General features: G+C 40.1%; 1 protein-coding gene across 1 annotated transcript in view; it reads left to right on the forward strand.

Annotated features, from left to right (window-relative positions):
* TSHR (thyroid stimulating hormone receptor) overlaps positions 1 to 3,627 on the forward strand; it is a 173,913-nt gene extending 170,286 nt beyond the window's left edge. The window contains exon 11 of the mRNA XM_004262300.3: positions 184 to 3,627. Within this exon, the coding sequence (XP_004262348.1) occupies positions 184 to 1,597 (1,414 nt within the window). The 3' untranslated portion in view covers positions 1,598 to 3,627. The remainder of the gene's footprint in view (positions 1 to 183) is intronic.
* The last annotated feature ends 18,040 nt before the right edge of the window (positions 3,628 to 21,667 follow it).

Below are 21,667 nucleotides of genomic sequence, written 5' to 3' on the forward strand. Positions count from 1 at the left end.
TGGATCACACTTGGAGAGGGGAGGGTTATAGGAAATGACATAGGAGAGACAGGCCTGACCAGATCATGTAGAATCTCACAGAATCATGTATATCATATGAAGTAGTTTGCATATTTTGCTAAGTGTTGTGGGGACTATTAGAGGGTTTTCAGCAAGTGGTGACTTATATCTACTGCCTTGCAGAATCCTTGAGTCTTTAATGTGTAATGAGAGCAGTATTCGAAGCCTGCGTCAGAGAAAATCTGTGAAAGCTGTAAATGGTGCCTTCGAACAAGAATATGAAGAGGATCTGGGTGACGGCAGCACTGGGTACAAGGAAAACTCCAAGTTTCAGGATACCCACACTAACTCTCATTATTACGTCTTCTTAGAAGAACAAGAGGATGAGATCATTGGTTTTGGCCAAGAGCTCAAAAACCCCCAGGAAGAGACCCTACAGGCCTTTGACAGCCATTATGACTACACCGTGTGTGGGGGCAGTGAAGACATGGTGTGTACCCCCAGGTCGGATGAGTTCAACCCCTGTGAAGACATAATGGGCTACAAATTCCTGAGAATCGTGGTGTGGTTTGTTAGTCTGCTGGCTCTCCTGGGCAATGTCTTTGTCCTGGTCATCCTCCTCACGAGCCACTACAAACTGACTGTCCCACGCTTTCTCATGTGCAACTTGGCCTTCGCAGATTTCTGCATGGGGATGTACCTGCTCCTCATAGCCTCCGTAGACCTCTACACGCAGTCTGAGTACTACAACCACGCCATCGACTGGCAAACAGGCCCTGGTTGCAACACAGCTGGTTTCTTCACCGTCTTTGCCAGCGAATTGTCAGTGTACACACTGACAGTCATCACCCTGGAGCGCTGGTACGCCATCACCTTCGCAATGCGCCTGGACCGCAAGATCCGCCTCAGGCACGCCTACGCCATCATGGTTGGGGGCTGGGTTTGCTGCTTCTTGCTCGCCCTGCTCCCTTTGGTGGGAATAAGCAGCTATGCTAAGGTCAGTATCTGCCTGCCCATGGACACCGAGACTCCTCTTGCCCTGGCATATATTATCCTTGTTCTGTTGCTCAACATAGTTGCCTTTATCATCGTCTGCTCCTGTTACGTGAAGATCTACATCACAGTCCGGAATCCCCAGTACAACCCGGGGGACAAAGACACCAAAATTGCCAAAAGGATGGCTGTGTTGATCTTCACTGACTTCATGTGCATGGCCCCAATCTCATTCTATGCTCTGTCAGCACTTATGAACAAGCCTCTCATCACCGTTACCAACTCCAAAATCTTGCTGGTTCTCTTCTACCCACTTAACTCCTGTGCCAATCCATTCCTCTATGCCATTTTCACCAAAGCCTTCCAGAGGGATGTGTTTATCCTGCTCAGCAAGTTCGGTATCTGTAAACGTCAGGCTCAGGCATACCGGGGTCAGAGAATTTCTGCAAAGAACAGCACCGGTTTTCAGGTCCAAAAGGTTACCCAAGACATGAGGCAAAGTCTCCCCAACATGCAGGACAACTATGAACTGCTTGAAAACTCCCATCTAACCCCAAATAAGCAGGACCAAATCTCAAAAGAGTATAAGCAAACAGTTTTGTAAGTGGTAGGGGGACTTGGGCTGGTTTCTTGAGCATGCATTCCAACCACTGACACAACACACAGTTGACCCAACCTGCAGGTAGTGTTCAGCTCTGGAGAGGGACTAGCCTTAACCTAATCATTGCCTCCAAGAAGGAAGAGAGGCTACCGACATGTCTGAATTCCAGGTGATATCAAAGTAATGTATACTTTCTGGAAGAGTTGCTGGATGCTAAGTGCAGTGATGACATTGTGTAAAATACTTAATAAATATCACCTGAGCCATGTTGACATTGAGCTTTCTCACTTTCATACTAGAGATTCAGCAAATGGCAAATGCTATTAACTTGGTTGGTGACCACAAGATAAAACTGGCCCCATGTTGGTTTAGTTCCACTTCGTGTTCCCTGATACAACCCAAGAGAGTTTGAGTCCCTAGAAACTGAAAAGTCAAGCAGAACATCATGCACGGAACAGCTATTTTGACACACGAAGGAGGGGGAAGGTGTAGATTTGAGTTGTTTTTTCAGACTCTGAAACTTAATCATCTCTGCACAAGAATCTACCTGATGTGACCCAACTGTTGCCTGGAAAAACTGGCAAGGTTTCAGCTGTTGTGGCTGAGCAGACTAAGAATTACTCTTCTTGGCCAGTCTTCTGGCATTAAAGATGTGAACTCTAGAAAGTACTTATAAATAGTGACAAGTGGGAATTATGAGCGGGGCACACTAGATCTCCCACTGATTAATAAAGCAGACTGGACACTAGTTTACTATTGGATCTTGGGCAAATTACTGGGCTTCTAAAGTCTGTAGAAATGAAGGAGATTGATGGCCTCTTCCAGTTTTAAAACTCCATGTATATCCCTTTCCCTCAAAACATAGGTTGCCATGACAAAGAGAAAGAAAAACAATAAGGAAGCAGAATCTGTTTTTCCTATCTTGTAGGAAAAACAATGTGCCATCTCCTTCTCTTTGGAGCCTAGACATATGACCCAGCAAATTTTTTCTTTGTTTCATTTTTGGTTATGATGTCTGAACCAGAAATTCTATTGAGTGACCATATTGGGTTGGCTCTGAACCACTCATCTAATTATTAGATCTACACAGCTATAATTATCAGGCCAAAACCAGATTGATATTCACACAATAGAATTAGGGTTAGGGTGGTTTTGCAAATGCTTGTTATTTAGAGTTACTACTTCACTGTGCAGGTTCACTTCAAACATTTAACTTGTCTTCAGGGATTGGTTTCTTTACTTAGCCTTTTCTGACCCACAATACAGTACTAAAGAGAGGTTTCTTCTCTCTGAAACTGCCAGCTCTTTCCAACCTTGTTGACCACTGGACATAAAATCTTTATTCCCTAACAGTGCTCCCTTACTTAATATGGTCAGGATTTTTATCTATAGATGTATTCTCCAGGTTATCTGTCAAGACAGTCCCTTAATTTCATCCCAAAGGGAGATGGCATTTGCTTCTCAGTGCTCATGAACCACACTGTGCATTAAAACCACAGCATGAATTAAAAGCTTGTGTTAAGTCTATGGAGTGGGGCAAGTGGGCCCAGTGGGTCCCCAGAGATGGTGACCCTGACTTACCTGGAAACTCTCAATAGCCATACCCATTCCTGATTATCAGTGAGACATGGATTAGATGTCTTAGTAGAAATATTACACACACCTAAAATCATGACTAATCCACCAGTTCACTTGTAACTAATGAAATTAAACAAATGTGTTACCTTTGACATGTATTTCTCATCTGTAACATTTTGAAATACCACATCCTGATAAATAATGTGTTTTATCTTGAGTAGTTGAAATAATGCTTTGGAAACAGTCCTAGAAAAGTAACTTCGACAGAATTGTTGCTAAAATTTGCATTTGCAACATGAAGTAAATTTTCTTCCTATGAAATGACTATGCTGAGTCCTAAAGTATTGCTTTTTGTAATTTGTGAGCTTCTGTAGAGTTATTATTATATGTGTTAAAACTAAAGACAGGAAAAAAATTGGCACATTGGCTAATAAATCCATGTTAATAAATAAATTATTGACTACTAATAACTTAAGTATAATATTGTATCTTGGTTGTAAATGGTCTTTATGTGAAAAAATTTACTCATGGTTAAATGAATTATGATTCATTGAGAGGCAATGAATCTAAGAGAAAAAAAACGATTGGTGTTGACACTAGGAATTTATATAGCGCTCTAATGAAGATAATAAATCTACAAGACCTGGTCAGAGTTCACTTTATCTGGCAACTATCTAAAGATTTCAACTGCCTAAAGATAGACCCAAATCAGTGAGGACAAACAGCCTCAAGTCAGTCACAATAGATGTCACAAAAATTCATGCCCTAAAATTTAAGCATGTTGCTCAAAGGAGTGTCTCTCAAGAAACCCTCAAAGTTTGACTCTTGCTCTATGGATAATCTGCTGCATATCAGAAGCAGCTGATTAGAAAAAGAGAGTCTATTACAAGGCAGCACCATGAGAGGGGCAATAAAGTAAAAGTGAGGGCAAGAAGATGAAACTGGAATCATAAGAATTAAAAACAATAACAGGGCTTCCCTGGTGGCTCAGTGGTTGAGAGTCCGCCTGCCGATGCATGGGACACGGGTTCGTGCCCCGGTCTGGGAAGATCCCACATGCCGTGGAGCAGCTGGGCCCGTAAGCCATGGCTGCTGAGCCTGCGCGTCCAGAGCCTGTGCTCCGCAATGGGAGAGGCCACAACAGTGAGAGGCCTGCGTACCGCAAAAAAAAACAAAAACAAAAAAACAAAAAAAAACCAATAACAGTTTGAGAACAAATACTCCTCACTGCTTGAAGGTTTTGGAGAAAAAACTATATCATAACACAGTGGTGTGATTCTCATTCATTCTGAATACCTAAAGGGACAAGAAAAACTTGGTAGCAATACGTTCTACTTCAAAAGATATAGAGTTCCAGCTCAAAGTGATGGATGAGTTCTGGCATCTATCAATCTTCCTTTTTCAAATTCCACTGAAATGACAGTGAGAAAATATAAAATGGAATCAAGCCAAAACTGTATTGTAAACAGGAGAAATGGTACCAACAACACACCCAAGTCTTTGATGACTTTCTGAAAGATGGAAAGTTTCTGGCCTTGAGTTGGTGGATAACTTAGAGTGGAGAAGGCTGCAGCCTAGAACATACAGGATAAGGCTGTAGCTGTGGAAAGATGTGTTCTTCCTTGCAGAGTCTTAAGAGACCCCTAAGCCTGAAGGTCACAGGACTGAGAGGCTAACTATGTAATTAACTGCCAGCCCATCTCACCTGGCCCCTCCCATCCCCTCTCACTCCATTTAGTTAGAACAACTGACACATTCAGTGTTTGCCCCAGGTTGAAATCAAGAAACTTATCTTAAAGAAAGTGAATGTTCAGTGTTGATAGGGCTAAGTCTCTGGTCTGGGGCAGGGGGCAGGAAGCAGGGAACCTAGCCCACTTGCCCACTTCCTGCCCTCACATCATAAAGTGAAGCCTGGTCATTGACACAGACGCATCAACATCAGTGTCCAGTCAGGGAAAGGCATCTTGGGGGAGAAAGATCTACGCCATCAGCTGACATTAACCATTCTCATCCTTTATTCAAAAATAAAAATGAACCACAATAATTATCAGACATTTGAAGAGATGAACTGCATATCAATAGCCCAAAAAAAGACCAAATTGAACAAAGAGAACATTTCCCTAGAAAAGACAGTTCAGAAACACAGTATTATTTTTAAATTTGTAATTGATAACATCAGAGAAATTTGAGAAAATACTGGGCTCCAAAATAATAACAAGCTACTATTTTTTTAAAAAAGTAATAATCAAAAATGAGGAGGAGTTTTGGCAAATTTAAAATGGGATTGCCAAAGCCAAGAGCTTTAATAGAAGGACTAGGAGTTAAAGTAGAGGAAATCTAAAATGAACAAATAAATAAAGATGTGAAATATTTGACAAAAGTTGAAAGATACAGAGGATTAGTCTCAAAGTCCAACATATGTCTAATAGGAGTTTTAGAGAAAATGTAGAAAATGTAATAATACCAGAGCAACAGAAGGAAGAAACTTTCTTGAACTAATAAAGATTGATAGTGTCTCCTTAGTACTAAGGGGGCGGGGGGTGAATGAAAAAGACTCACGTGTAGAACAGTCCATATAAAATGTCAGAACACCAAAAGTAAAGGGGAGATCTAAAATGTTTGAGAGCGAATCAAGAGAGAAAGAGAGAAAAACATCAGGTATTGTAAAGAATTAACAAGCAGAGTCACCTTTAATTCAAGTTAACAAATTGTATACTAGAGGTCAGTGGAACAACACTTTCAATGCTGTGTGAAAAATATTTAAATCCAGGATACTATACCTAGCCAAATGTGCATCCAAGTGGAAGGGCAAAATAATAACATGTTCATATTACAAGTACTTGGAAAGTTTACTTATTTCAGATAAATTATCCAACACTTGGAAAAAAGCAAAAAGATAACTATTTTTGGTGTGTTTTCAGTGCAGTATTGGGCTTGACTTCCTATTGTTCAGGGTATTTTACAACTTGGTAAGGACAGAGGTTAACTTGTGCAAATGATTTTGATCTGATAGAGATTCAACTAACTTCTGCATGGTTTGTGGCCCCATTGGATATTAACCAGTTTTGTATCTAACCCAGCAGTTTTATCCTAACACTTAAAATTGCTTATAGATACTTAGCTTCTTAAGTGCTTTATTTTTTGGACCAATTTTAACAATTTGCTAATATCTTCATCAACTTTTAAGTTGAGTAAAACCTTTGGAAAAAATGTTTATTTTATATTTGCAGAAGCATCATTTTCTAACACTACCTATATATCCCATCTGAAAAATTACTTGAAGTTGTACTTCAGATATGACGTAATTTCCTTTTCAATGAATCTCAACACACTCCTGGTTTTAAAGCTAATAATATTTGTGTGTCATAATTCTCTAAACATTTTAAAAATCAAATTATATGGCTCACTTATATTTACCAGTAGAATATAAATATTACAAGCCTTGACACGTCAAAGTAATGGTACTGCTGACAAAAGTCAGGAGGGGGAGGGGGAAGGGAGAGGAGCAGGACATGATAAAGGAGCTAATTCCCTATCTTACACAGTGTGGAGGGAGGGAAGACTGCCCACAGTTAACAGAATAAGAAATAGAAGTTTGTTTCCTAAGGTTATAAAGTTGACCAGCTGAAAAACTTAAAATTAATACCAGCCTCCAAATTTTAAGGCTGAAAGTTAGGGGATTATGCTAAATCAACTAATTTCCTAATCTCCCTTATGTGCAGACAAAAGATACATTGTCTAAATATCTATAGTTCAAGTAACAGGTACCTAAGTATATAATAGTAATACAATAACAACCACCAGAAGAACTAAAATCAGAAAATGGCTAAAAGTAGTTTTCTAGGGATTGGGACTAGGGATTGAGTACCGTTAGGGGCTGAATTGAGTCCTCCCAGATTCATATGTTGAAGCCCTAACCCCCAACATGACTGTATTTGGAATAGGACCTTTTTGGAGGTAATTAATGTTAAATGCAGTCATAAGGGTAAGGGCATAATCCCATTGGACTGGTGTCCTTATAAGAAGAAGAAGAGACACCACAGCTCACTCTCATTCTTGTGCACACAGAGAAAAGGTCATGGGAGGACAGAGTGAGAAGATGGCCATTTGCAAGCCAGGAAGAGAGCCCATACCAGAAACGGAATCTGACAGCACTTCAATCTTAGACTTTTAGCCTCCAGAACTGTAAGAAAATAAAATTCTGTTGTTTAAGCCACCCACTGTGTGGTATTTTGTTATGGCAGCCCAAGGTGACTAACATAGATGAAAACTTTTCAACTGGTGCTCCTCTGTACTGCTAATTTTTTTATCATATGCTTACTTTTTAAAGACATTGGAATGGAAATTATTATAATAATATTATTCTTTAAGATAATAATTTAAATGTATCATTTAAAGAAAGGTGCAGAATGGCCAATTTTATCAGGTAATTGAGTTATTATATCTTTAGAGCTATAAGAGGGAGGCAGATATCACATTGAAGGTCACTTAAACAGTAATCTGACCATTATGAAATTTAGATTTTTAGGATGTGACAAATCTAAGCCATGAGTTTTAAAGTGCCTACTTTGTAGCAATATCAAGTAAACTAAACACTAAGAAAGTAAAAGCCCTTCAGAATTTATTCTATTGGACAGTCTAATCACATTAAATCAGAATTTCTGTTTCCCTTAAATGCATTGCTGTAAGTTGCACAGGGAGAATGAAGCAACTAATTGTTATATGAAATACGAATTTAGTAAGTAAAAAGAAAAACTCTGAATAAAGGAGAGGAAACTAAGATAGTGTAAACAACTTCAATTTCATCACCCATTTAGCATAATTTTGGAATCTATTTTGGGAATTTAAGAATATTGGGGAATATTCTGTTTCATTTATTGAAGTATTTTAGATGGAGAGGGATTAGGAAGGTGAAGGACAATTGCTATTGGACAGCACAAAATAAAAACTTTAATTGTATCTCAGCGCTGTACCTGCTAGTCTTAAAAAACATAACATGGTTCCTTATAGCCCATCTTGGCGGTTTAGAGTCACAGTGCACTATAAAAATGGCTCAGGCATATGGAAACCATGTAATGATTTATTAATAATTCACCATAATGGGATACAAACAAAGGATTCTAGTCATTGAGACATTTACAATCAAAAGCAGCACTATAGATCTGCCCATTGGATGGGAAGCATTTTGATAAAAGCCTATTTATAACTCATTCCTGTGACTCAGGTTTCTTTCACCATGGGCACTGCAATTTAAGGACTAACCCCAAAGGCAGTTGCAAAAAGGTCTGAAAGAGCCTCAGTTCTCTGGGAGGCTTTTCAAGTTTCTCAGCAAGGGCCATATTAAACAGGTGAGGTAAAAGTTTGAGAAAAACAAGACTAGTTTCATCCCTGTTTCTTTTTAGCAAATCCCAGGTCTAAATTTTATTACATTCCACATCAGTTCCCCGGACACCATGTGGAAAAGACTTCTGGAATGATAGTAGACAAATTTAGATATTGTCAAACAAGATATGGGCAGATGATTTGTGGATCTGTGGGAATATGGGACTCCTAAGATTTTTTTTTTTAATAACAAATTAGAACCATTTTGCTCTGTTTGCTCTCAGATATTTCTCTGATTTCTCTAAGTGTTCTTTAAGCACTTTGACAGAAGAGGAACCAGGGGAAGTATTAATAGCTTCAGCAAACGTTGGAGAAATGAGATACTGTGACCAGTCGATGCCATGGTCCAGATGAAAGAGGAGATGCCTGACATCATACCTGTTTTCACCATCTGTAGGCCAACTCTGGAGAAAAGGAAAAAGTGAGCACACACCTCTGGCACTCATAGCTCTTCCCAGAGACGTATCCAAGTTGCTACTTGATTTCATTTTCATTAATGCACTTGAGCCACTAGTGGGAGCAACAGTTGAAGGAAATTAAAGCATTTTCTTCTGCTTCTTTAACTGTTTGACCATCCAGCCTAAATGACACCCATGGTACCCACTCACCCTACAGCCACACCCTGTCTTCCATCTAGAAGACCCTCAATCTACACTGACCCTTCCATCCTATCCTAGTCCCAATACCCTCTTTCAAACCTATTCATTCTTTTCTATCCCTGTTCATGTCCTAAAAATACCATTTCTTTGGCCCTCATGCCACTATTAAAATGGGGAAAGGGGCCTATATGCTGCATCTAGGATATATTCAGAAACTTTTCAGGAATCATCATCATAGACTGGTGATGGAGAAAGTGAGAAGGTGCACAGTGTAGTAGTACCAGTGGTTGAATGGTTCAGGATTAATTACATATAATGAGAAAGAAATGTGTGGCTGGTGCTTTTTATCGTCTCCCTCAGCTGAAAAGGAAATGCAGGGGCTAATAATTTCATATTTATATGGTTGCCTCTTACAGCAGTTGCTTAGTAATGCCTACCATTTCTGTAGAAGGATTCTTTAACTTTTTGATAAGTTAATAATAACCACTACAAAATCAATGGTTAGAAGAAGTGTCCAGAAGCATCTAATTCTTTTGGGAAGACATGAGTTCTTAAATCCTAAACTTTAAAAACACTTTATTAGGGGCTTCCCTGGTGGCACAGTGGTTAAGAATCTGCCTGCTAATGCAGGGGTCATGGGTTTGAGCCCTGGTCAGGGAAGATCCCACATGCTGCAGAGCAACTAAGCATGTGTGCCACAACTACTGAGCCTGCGCTCTAGAGCCCGCAAGCCACAACTACTGAGCCCACATGCCACAACTACTGAAGCCCGAGTGCCTAGAGCCCATGCTCCACAGCAAGAGAGACCACTGCAATGAGAAGCCCATGAACCGCAACGAAGAGGAGACCCCGCTCGGCACAGCGAAAAGAAAGCCCACGTGCAGCAGCAAAGCCCAACACAGCCAAAAATAAATTAATTAATTTTAAAAAAACCACTTTATTAATAGCTAACACACACATAGATATGTGTATATGTATATAGTAACCCTGTTATGGTTCTTACTAGGTTTCAGAGCTGTTCTAAATGTTCTGTTAAAAGTAATTCATTTAGGATAAAGAAGATGTGGTACCTATATACAATGGAATATTACTCAGTCATAAAAAAGAACAAAGTAATGCCAATTGCAGCAACATGGATGGACCCAGAGATTGTCATACTGAGTGAAGTTAGACAGAGAAAGACAAATATCATATGGTATCGATTATATGTAGAATCTAAGAAAAGGCTACAAATGAACTTATCTACAAAACAGAAATACAGTTTCAGATGTAGAAAATAAACTTGTGGTTACCAGGGGATAAGGGGTGGGGAGGGATAAATTGGAAGATTGGGATTGACACATATACACTACTATACATAAAATAGATAATTATTAAGAACCTACTGTAGAGCACAGGGAACACTACTCAAGACTCTGTAATGGCCTATATGGGAAAAGAATCTAAATAAGAGTGGGTATATGTATATGTAAAACAGGTTCACCTTGCTGTACATCTGAAACTTACACAACATTGTAAATCAACTATACCCCAATAAAAACTTTTTTAAATAAAAAATAGAGGAGACCTTCAAGATGGCAGAGGAGTAAGACATGGAATGACCTTCCTCCCCACAAATACATCAGAAATACAACTACATGTGGAAAAACTCCTACAGAACACCTACTGAACACTGGCAGAAGACCTCAGACTTCCCAAAAGCCATGTGGCTGACAGGGTCTTGGTGCTCCAGCCGGGTGTCAGGCCTGTGCCTCTGAGGTGGGAGAGCTGAGTTCAGGACATTGGTGCACCAGAGACCTCCCAGCTCCACGTAATATCAAACGGTGAAAGGTCTCCCAGAGATCTCCATCTCAACACAAAGACCCAGCTTGACTCAACAACCAGCAAGCTACAGTGCTGGACACCCTATGCCAAACAACTAGCAAGACAGAAACACAACACAACCCATTAGCAGAGAGGCTGCCCAAAATCATAATAAGGTCACAGACACCCAAAAACACACCACCAGATGCAGTGCTGCCCACCAGAAAGGCAAGATCCAGCCTCACCCACCAGAACACAGGCACCAGTCCCCTCCACCAGGAAGCCTACACAACCCACTGAACCAACCTTAGGCACTGGGGGCAGACACCAAAAACAATAGGAACTAAGAACCTGCAGGCTGTGAAAAGGAGACCCCAAACACAGTAAGTTAAGCAAAATGAGAAAAAAGAAATATACAGCAGATGGAGGAGCGAGGTAAAAACTCACCAGGCCAAACGAATGAAGAGGAAATAAGCCATCTACCTGAAAAAGAATTCAGAGTAATGATAGTAAAGATGATCCAAAATCTTGGAAACAGAAAGGAGAAAATACAAGAAATATTTAAAAAGGACCGAGAAGAACTAAAGAGCAAACAAACAATGATGAACAACACAATAAATGAAATTTAAAATTCTCTATAAGGAATCAATAGCAGAATAACTGAGGCAGAAGAACAGATAAGTGACCTGGAAGATAAAATAGTGGAAATAACTACTGCAGAGCAGAATAAAGAAAGAAGAATGAAAAGAATTGAGGACAGTCTTAGAGACCTCTGGGACAACATTAAACGTGCCAACATTCAAATTATAGGGGTTCCAGAAGAAGAAGAGGAAAAGAAAGGGACTGAGGAAATATTTGGAGAGATTATAGTTGAAAACTTCCCTAATATGGGAAAGGAAATAGTTAGCCAAGTCCAGTAAGCGCAGAGAGTCCCATACAGGAAAAATCCAAGGAGAAACATGCCAAGACACATATTAATCAAAGTATCAAAAATTAAATACAAAGAAAAACTATTAAAAGCATACAAGGGAATCCCCATAAGGTTAACAGCTGATCTTTCAGCAGAAACTCTGCAAGCCAGAAGGGAGTGGCAGGACATATTTAAAGTAATGAAAGGGAAAAACCTACAACCAAGATTACTCTACCCAGCAAGGATCTCATTCAGATTCAATGGAGAAATTAAAACCTTCACAGACAAGCAAAAGCTAAGAGAATTCAGCACCACCAAACAAGCTTTACAACAAATGCTAATGGAACTTCTCTAGGCAGGAAACACAAGAGAAGGAAAGGACCTACAATAACAAACCCAAAACAATTAAGGAAATGGTACAGGAACATATATATCGATAACTACCTTAAATGTAAATGGATTAAATGCTCCAACCAAAAGACAGAGACTGGCTGAATGGATACAAAAACAAGACCAGTATATATGCTGCCTACAAGACACCCACTTCAGACCTAGGGATACATACAGACTGAAAGTGAGGGGATGAAAAAGATATTCCATGCAACGGGAAATCAAAAGAAAGCTGGAGGGGCTTCCCTGGTGGCGCAGTGGTTGGGGGTCCACCTGCCGATGCAGGGGACGTGGGTTCATGCCCTGGTCTGGGAGGATCCCATGTGCTGAAGAACGGCTGAGCCTGTGGGCCATGGCCACTGGGCCTGCGCGTCCAGAGCCTGTGCTCCACAACGGGAGAGGCCTCAGCAGTGAGAGGCCCGTGTACCGCCAAAAAAAAAAAAAAAAAGAAAGCTGGAGCAGCAATTCTTATATGAGACAAAATGGACTTTAAAATAAAGACTATTAGAAGAGACAAAGAAGGACACTACATAATGATCAAGGGATCAATCCTAGAAGAAGATATAACAGCTGTAAATATTTATGCACCCAACATAGGAGCACCTCAATACATAAGGCAAATGCTAACAGCCATAAAAGGGGAAATCAACAGTAACACAATCATACTAGGGGACTTTAACACCCCACTTTCACCAATGGACAGATCATCCAAAATGAAAATTAAAAAGAAAACACAAGATATAAATGATACATTAAACAAGATGGACTTAATGGATATTTACAGGACATTCCATCCAAAAACAACAGAATACACTTTCTTCTCAAGTGCTCATGGAACATTCTCCAGGATAGATCATATCCTGGGTCACAAATCAAGCGTTGGTAAATTTAAGAAAATTGAAATTGTATCAAATATCTTTTCTGACCACAATGCTATGAGACTAGACATCAATTACAGGAAAACATCTGTAAAAAATACAAACACATGGAGGCTAAACAATACACTACTTAATAACGAAGTGATCACTGAAGAAATCAAAGAGGAAATCAAAAGATACTTAGAAACAAATGACACTGAAAACACGAGGACCCAAAACCTATGGGATGCAGCAAAAGCAGTTCTAAGAGGGAAGTTTATAGCAATACAATCCTACCTCCAGAAACAACTCAAATAAACAACCTAACCTTATACCTAAGGCAGTTAGAAAAATAAGAACAAAAATAACCCAAAAGTTAGCAGAAGGAAAGAAATGATAAAGATCAGATCAGAAATAAATGAAAAGGAAATGAAGGAAACGATAGCAATAAAACGAAAAGTTGGTTCTTTGAGAAGATAAACAAAATTGATAAACCATTAGCCAGACTCATCAAGAAAAAAAGGGAGAAGACTCAAATCAACAGAATTAGAAATGAAAAAGGAGAAGTAACAACTGACACTGCAGAAATACAAAGAATCATGAGAGATTAATACAAGAAACTATATGCCAATAAAATGGACAACCTGGAAGAAATGGACAAATTCTTAGAAAAGCACAACCTTCCAAGACTGAACCAGGAAGAAACAGAAAATATGAACAGACCAATCACAAGCACTGAAATTAAGACTGTGATTAAAAATCTTCCAACAAACAAAAGCCCAGGACCAGATGGCTTCACAGGCGAATTCTATCAAACATTTAAAGAAGAGCTAAAACCTATCCTTCTCAAACTCTTCCAAAATATAGCAGAAGGAGGAACACTACCCAACTCATTCTACGAGGCTACCGTCACCCTGAGACCAAAACCAGACAAAGACATCACAAAGAAAAGAAAACTACAAGCCAATAACACTGATGAACATAGATGCAAAATTCCTCAACAAAATACTAGCAAACAGAATCCAACAGCACATTAAAAGGATCATACACCATGATCAAGTGGGGTTTATCCCAGGAATGCAGGGATTCTTCAATATATGCAAATCAATCAATGTGATACACCATACTAACAAATTGAAGGAGAAAAACCATATGATCATCTCAATAGATGCAGAAAAAGCTTTTGACAAAATTCAACACCCATTTATGATAAAAACCGTCCAGAGAGTAAGCATGGAGGGAACTTTCCTCAACATAATAAAGGCCATATATGACAAACCCACGGCCAACATCATTCTCAATGATGAAAAACTGAAACCATTTTCTCTAAGATCAGGAATAAGCCAAGGTTATACACTCTCACCACTACTATTCAACATAGTCTTGGAAGTTTCAGCCACAGCAATCGGAGAAGAAAAGGAAATAAAAGTAAACCAAATCAGAAAAGAAGAAGTAAAGCCGTCACTGTTTGCAGATGACATGATACTATACATAGAAAATCCTAAAGATGCTACCAGAAAACTACTAGAGCTAATCAATGAATTTGGTAAAGTACCAGGATACAAAATTAATACACAGAAATCCCTTGCATTCCTATACACTACTGATGAAAAATCTGAAAGAGAAATTAAGGAAACAATCCCATTTACCACTGCAACAAAAAGAATAAAATACCTAGGAATACACCTAGCTAAGGAAACAAAAGACCTATATGCAGAAAACTATAAGATACTGATGAAAGAAATTAAAGATGATACAAACAGATGGAGAGATATACCATATTCTTGGATTGCAAGAATCAACATTGTGAAAATGAGTATACTACCCAAAGCAATCTACAGATTCAGAGCAATCCCTATCAAACTACCAATGGCATTCTTCACAGAACTAGAATAAAAAATTTCACAATTTGTATGGAAATATAAAAGACCCTGAATAGCCAAAGCAATCTTGAGAAAGCAAAAGAGAGCTGGAGGAATCAGGCTCCCGGACTTCAGACTATACTACAAAGCTGCAGTAATCAAGACAGTATGGTGCTGGCACAAAAACAGAAATATAGATTAATGGAACAGGATAGAAAGCCCAGAGATAAACCCACGCACATATGGTCACCTTATTTTTTGATAAAGGAGGCAAGAATATACAATGGAGAAACGACACCCTCTTCAATAAGTGGTATTGGGAAAACTGGACAGCTACATGTAAAAGAATGAAATTAGAACACTCCCTAACACCACACAGAAAAATAAACTCAAAATGCATTAAAGACCTAAATGTAAGGCAGACACTATAAAACTCTCAGAGGAAAACATAGGCAGAACACTCTATGACATACATCACAGCAAGGTCCTTTTTGACCCACCTCCTAGAGAAATGGAAATAAAACCAAAAATAAACAAATGGGACCTAATGAAACTTAAAAGATTTTGCACAGCAAAGGAAACCATAAACAAGACCAAAATACAACCCTCAGAATGGGAGAAAATATTTGCAAACGAAGCAACTGACAAAGGATTAATCTCCAAAATATACAAGCAGCTCATGCAGCTCAATATCCAAAAAACAAACCACCCAATCCAAAAATGGGCAGAAGACCTAAATAGACATTTCTCCAAAGAAGGTATACAGATTGCCAACAAACACATGAAAGGATGCTCAACATCACTAATCATTAGAGAAATGCAAATCTAAACTACAATGAGGTATCACTTCATACCAGTCGGAATGGCTGTCATCAAAAACAATAAATGCTGGAGAGGGTGTGGAGAAAAGGGAATTCTCTTGCACTGTTAGTGGGAATGTAAATTGATATAGCCACTATGGAGAACAGTATGGAGGTCCCTTAAAAAACTAAAAATAGAACTACCATAAGATGCAGTAATCCCACTACTGGGCGTATACCCTGAGAAAACCATAATTCAAAAAGAGTCATGTACCACAATGTTCATTGCAGCTCTATTTACAATAGCCAGGACATGGAAGCAACCTGTGTCCATTGACAGATAAATGGATAAAGAAGATGTGGGTCATATATACAATGGAATATTACTCAGCCATAAAAAGAAACGAAATTGAGTTATTTGTAGTGAGGTGGATGGACCTAGAGTCTGTCATACAGAGTGAAGTAAGTCAGAAAGAGAAAAACAAATATTGTATGCTAATACATATATGGAATCTAAAAAAAAATGGTTCTGATGAACCTAGGGGCAGGACAGGAATAAAGACACAGACGTAGAGAACGGACTTGAGGATATGGGGAGGGGGAATGGTAAGCTGGGACGAAGTGAGAGAGTGGCATGGACATATATACGCTACCAAATGTAAAATAGATAGCTAGTGGGAAGCAGCCGCATAGCACAGGGAGATCAGCTCGGTGCTTTGTGACCACATAGAGGGGTGGGATAGGGAGGGTGGGAGGGAGGTAGACGCAAAAGGGAAGAGATATGGGGACATATGTATATGTATAACTGGTTCACTTTGTTATAAAGCAGAAACTAACACACCATTGTAAAGCAATTGTACTCCAATAAAGATGTTTTAAAAAAAATTAAAAATTAAAAAAAAAGAAGACTTCAAAAGAAGGTTACTTTCAAGCTGGGATTTCAAGGGTGAGTAGGATTTCAAATGTATAAATATAGGAGGATGGTGGGAAGGGCATTCCAGACTGAGACATAAACAGGAGCAAAGTCTCAGGAATGTGAACCACCATTAAGAAAAGGAACCAGAATGCGTAATGCATAGGCTTACAGGACCATAAGGAGGGAAGGAATGTGCTGGTTATTCTCCAGAGGCATTCTCCAACATTTTCTGCCCTGCAGCTGACCCCTAGGGACTGCATCACCCACACTCTGTTGCCTTCTGGATTCTAGTTGGTTTAGCAATGAGGGTGGGTGGGCACTGGCTTGAGATCAAAGTGCAGCTCTCCAGCTCCCTCCCTGTCTCCTGGCTGTTCTGGCAGTGGTAGGTCTATGGCTACAGCTCCTGACTTACCCATCTCTCTTCTTTGGCTCCAAGTTCTCTCCAGGGTCTATTATCACCTCACCCCTGCTTTCCCTGTCCATTCAGCCGAGCGGTAGTAATAGCTTTGCTGTGGCTAACTCCTGCGTTAATGTTTCATCATCCCTGTTGGGTTCCCTCAACCCCACGCATCACTCTGTAGATAGTTTGATCATTAAATTCTCCTCAGTTAAACCCTTTTAGTGGGCCATCTGTTTCCCGGCAATATCTTCACTGATTCAAGCAGACTGAAGCCAGACCATGGAAAGCCTTGCATGCCAGACTGTAAAGTTTAACCTCTATTCAGTAGACAGTGGAGAATATCAAGGCTCTTAGCATAGCGTTGTGTGGATTGCGCACTGCACAACCAAACGTGGAGGCCCTCCCTCTTAAGAAAGGGGGTGACATGGTTAAGAAGAACACAAAGGAGGAAGCTGGTCTGGGAGATATTTCTAGGAGAGAATCAACATGACAATACTATCAGTAGCTCAGATTATCATAGGCACTCTATGATACTAAGACTGGCAAGAGTGGCTGTCAGTTTTAAATAGAAATTGTCACAGCTACTTAAGTCTGAGCTAAATAGCTCATATTCTCCCCAATATCCAGAGTTCATCTTTTGCATCAACCTGTGCCCATTCACTGCAGGATCCTCCAGCACTTCTGACTTAGAAACCAGTTGTAGCTGAAGGTTCTTTAGCAGATATTTTTCCACTTCATTATTTTCTGATGTTAGTCTGCGGTGTTCTGGGAACCAGATAACCAAGTATAAGGAAGATTAGACATTTCCTTCAGGATGTGAAACCCAGGTCCTCTGACAAGTGAGACCTTATAGCAGTGCTCCCCAAACTTGTTCGCATCACGGCACGCTGAGAATCTCATCATATTGCATACACACCACCTAAACGGATGAGGCTGCTCTTGGCCAGAGGTGACCAAGATAGAGGCTCTGGCTGCCCCCAACCTCGGCCAGCTTCCCCAAGGGTTAAGCAGTTCAACATTGAGTCACATGTGCCACACACTCAAGACATATTAGTTGTGAAGTTCTGCTTTAGAGCTCCAACTCCTTCTGCACAAGAGCCTTTTCCTCTTGGAGCTCTCTCAGGAATCATCATTGACCTCAGGCAGGGTCTCGTCCCCTTTAACGTTTGCTCTAATCACAGACATATGACCCCTCCCTTGATTCTCTGAAGCACCGTCAGGGCCATAGCTAGCCCGTATTGAACTCTTATACAAATTAGAAAAAGGTGCCCTTGCTCTGGATGGACATTGCCTAGCACCAAGATGTGACAGCAGGAATGTTTAAATAAGGTTTTATTAAAAATTCATGGGATTATAAAAAGGAAGTGGCATCACTCAATAATCAGCCTTAGTTGGGCTTGGGGCTCACTGAAAGGCTGCCTCCTTACTTTGCTGGGCACCTTTCTACTCTCCTGCAAGTCACTCTATCTTTGTGACCCTTCCAGCTGGGAAACTGACTGCCCAGTCCTATTGGCTGGCTCTTCCCTAAGCAGCTTAACCTTCCGTGAAAGCCATACTTGTATATCAAATACCGCGATATATTTCCAACCTCCAGTGCTGTACTGAGCTTTAGCAACTATCTTGATGATACCCAAGATCTCAGGGAAGTTTGGCCAGTTCTACCATCTTCTCTCTTGAAGCTTTTACTCCTACTTCTGCTTCTGGGCCACCTAGTAATGAGGCTAATCCCATTAATCTAACAGCATGATCCACTAACCATAATGTACAGTATCAACTCCTTGATCAAAATCAATCCTCCGTCCTCCAAGGCTGGCAATAGAGGAGACTAGGAGCAGAAGAAAAAAAACTGAAGCTTTAAAGTACCCTTTCTTTATGGAAGGTCTCACTGCTTGGCCAATTTAAAACTGGGCTTGATTATATTAGGGAATTGACAGACAATTTTAGTTTTTACTTTGGGTAGAATAAGCACAGGAGAGTCTCTCATGAGTCAAATACACGTGAGTAAAATACACACTGGGATCAATAGGTCCAATAACTAGTTATGTGCTGTATTTGTGTACATCTAATGTCCTAGGTAAGTCCTGTTGCTGGACACATAGGCTCTTCAATAATAGCCCAAAATAGATCTGGCAGACTCAGCCTCAGAGTGAAAACGTGGCAAGGGATGAACTTTTTTCCAAATGTGGGGAAGGTTAACGTAACCTAAAACCAAAGCTCCTCTGTTCCTTGCCAGATGTGAATGACCTTTTTGTGACAAATAAGAGAACCTTAATGAAATATACCTGTACCACTAGGTGTGCTTACTGCAGACACTTACTCAGCAAGTCCATTAGGTCAGTGGATGAGGTCAAGGACTTGCCAAACTGGGGTCACTGTCAACTAATGGAACAAAAAGAGAAGGAAAAGAGAAGGAGGAAGAAAGCTAAGCAGTTTTGAGCTGAGACAGGAGTCACAGCCTCCTACATAGAACTGCTTGAGAATATGTCTTTCTCCCCCTTTCTCTTGCTAGAGAATTAGGAGCCTCTCAATGTGTTCACAGTTGACTGGTGTCACACAGCAAATCCTCCCCTTGATGGCATTCTCCCTCTGCAGGCAGCTCAGCTGGAGCACAAGGAAGGCACCTCTCCTCAGCTGTCCCCCAGTGTGACTGACACGTCTCCTGTGCCACTCACCCTTGGATGTCATTCTCTTGGCCAGCATATTATAACAACTAATTGCTCTGATAGTGATTCAAAGAGGAGAATACAAAACCACTGCTGGACAACTTGGTTCTTCTTTTTACCTTTTTGCCTTGGTCTGTAATATTGGCCACAAGTAAGGCACATCCATGTTAGCATGGCCCCAACAGTATTAGAAAACACCAAATTAAAGAGTTTTACTGCATTCTATGAGACCCTTTGGCACCTTATTGTTTTAGTTAAAACTCTCCAAGATTGCTTGTCCCATCTGATAATGATGGTTGAATTGGGGAATGGTGGCTCGTACCACCCTACTTCACCTCGTCACCATTGCAAACTATTCAGGTTGTTTGAAAAAAGCTTCCTTTCTCAAAAAAGGTGGTGCATTTTGATTGGCCTCAGTCAATCTGAGGCCAAGTTACCTTGTGACCAGTCAAGGGGCAGGAATTGTTTTAAGGAAAGAATCACAGAAGATAAGGATGCTTCTTGTAGCTTAATAACTTATATTTGGCAGGTTGAACATTAGACTTTCACAGGACTATCTCTCCCTAAACTTCTCACAAGAATCAGACTGTATTCCTTGGGTGAAGCCAAACCCAGTGACTTGGGCCCCTTTGACACAGCACTCTTTCCTCCTGTCTGCATGCTGAACTGCTTTGCCCAACTGTGGTCAAATCCAAAGCAACACCATTCTGCCAAGTGCTATCACCATCGATGAAAGTAGGTAGACTTGAGGAGTTGCCCTACTTCTGCTTTGCTGGATAGTGTCCCTCTTCTAGAAAATTTCACAAAGGTGAAGCTCCAAGTTCATAGGTGAAGAGCCGAGTGCTGCCCAGCATAGACGTGCACTCCCCAGGCTACATGAAGGAGCATCCAGTGTTTGTCAATCATTAAGCCTCTGTGAAACATGTTATATTTTTAAAGACAAAACTTTTTAAATACAAAGTTAAGATGATACCTACTTACAGGTAAATTAAATTTATAAGACAAAATGTTGACAAAGTTCTTCAGTTAAAGTAATGCAACATCTGTACTCAACTCTTCATAAGCAGCAAGCTACGTATTTAAAAAATAATGAGTTGTTCAAACAAATAAATGAAATTGTGTTTAGGCATCAGGGCCCATGCTGGTGGCTATCAGGAAATAAAAGAATGTAATTAATTTGGAAAAACTTTCAATGATAAATAAACAAATGTGATCACTATATATTTTAACCATCCTTGTTACCTTTTGCATACTTGCAAAACAGTCATGATTAGCTATCTTATGGCAAACACACAGGTCATATACTCAACTAAACCCATCTTCCCTACATCTTGGGCACACACCTACGAACACATCTCCCTGCCGTGTTTGCAGTTATTGAGGTCTGGCCAATGGAATATAAAAAGGGGTAAGAGTGTCACATTCAGGTCCATGAAACCTCCCACACAATCCTCCTGTGTTCTCTGTCTTCTGTCTCTGCCAGACAGAAGCAAAGGATCCCAGGGAGATGGAGAGAGTATCTGAAATCCCAGGGAAAGGTAAACTGATTAGATGGAAGGAGCCTATGTCCCTGAATTACTGCGTGGAGCAGAGTCTTCCCTACCAACCTGGGGTGCACTGTGACATGCAGGAAAAACAAACCTTTACTGAGTTAAGCCACTGGAATCTTGGAGTTAAAGAAACATTACATAAGTTCACTTTCTTTGACTAAAATCACATTCTTACACTGTATTCTTACCCCTTTATTTCAGAAATTGAGCAATGGTAGACAACATACCTTTATCTTTTCCATAGTTAGAACATACTTGAACTCTTTGCCAATGTTACTTGAATTCCTTCCATGTCAAACCTATTTGACAGCACAAATAATACAGAATTATGTAGTCATCTTTTATGCAGTCCTTTAGACAATC

The sequence above is a fragment of the Orcinus orca genome, chromosome 2 (assembly GCF_937001465.1).
Source record: "Orcinus orca chromosome 2, mOrcOrc1.1, whole genome shotgun sequence".
Classification (NCBI taxonomy): domain Eukaryota; kingdom Metazoa; phylum Chordata; class Mammalia; order Artiodactyla; family Delphinidae; genus Orcinus; species Orcinus orca.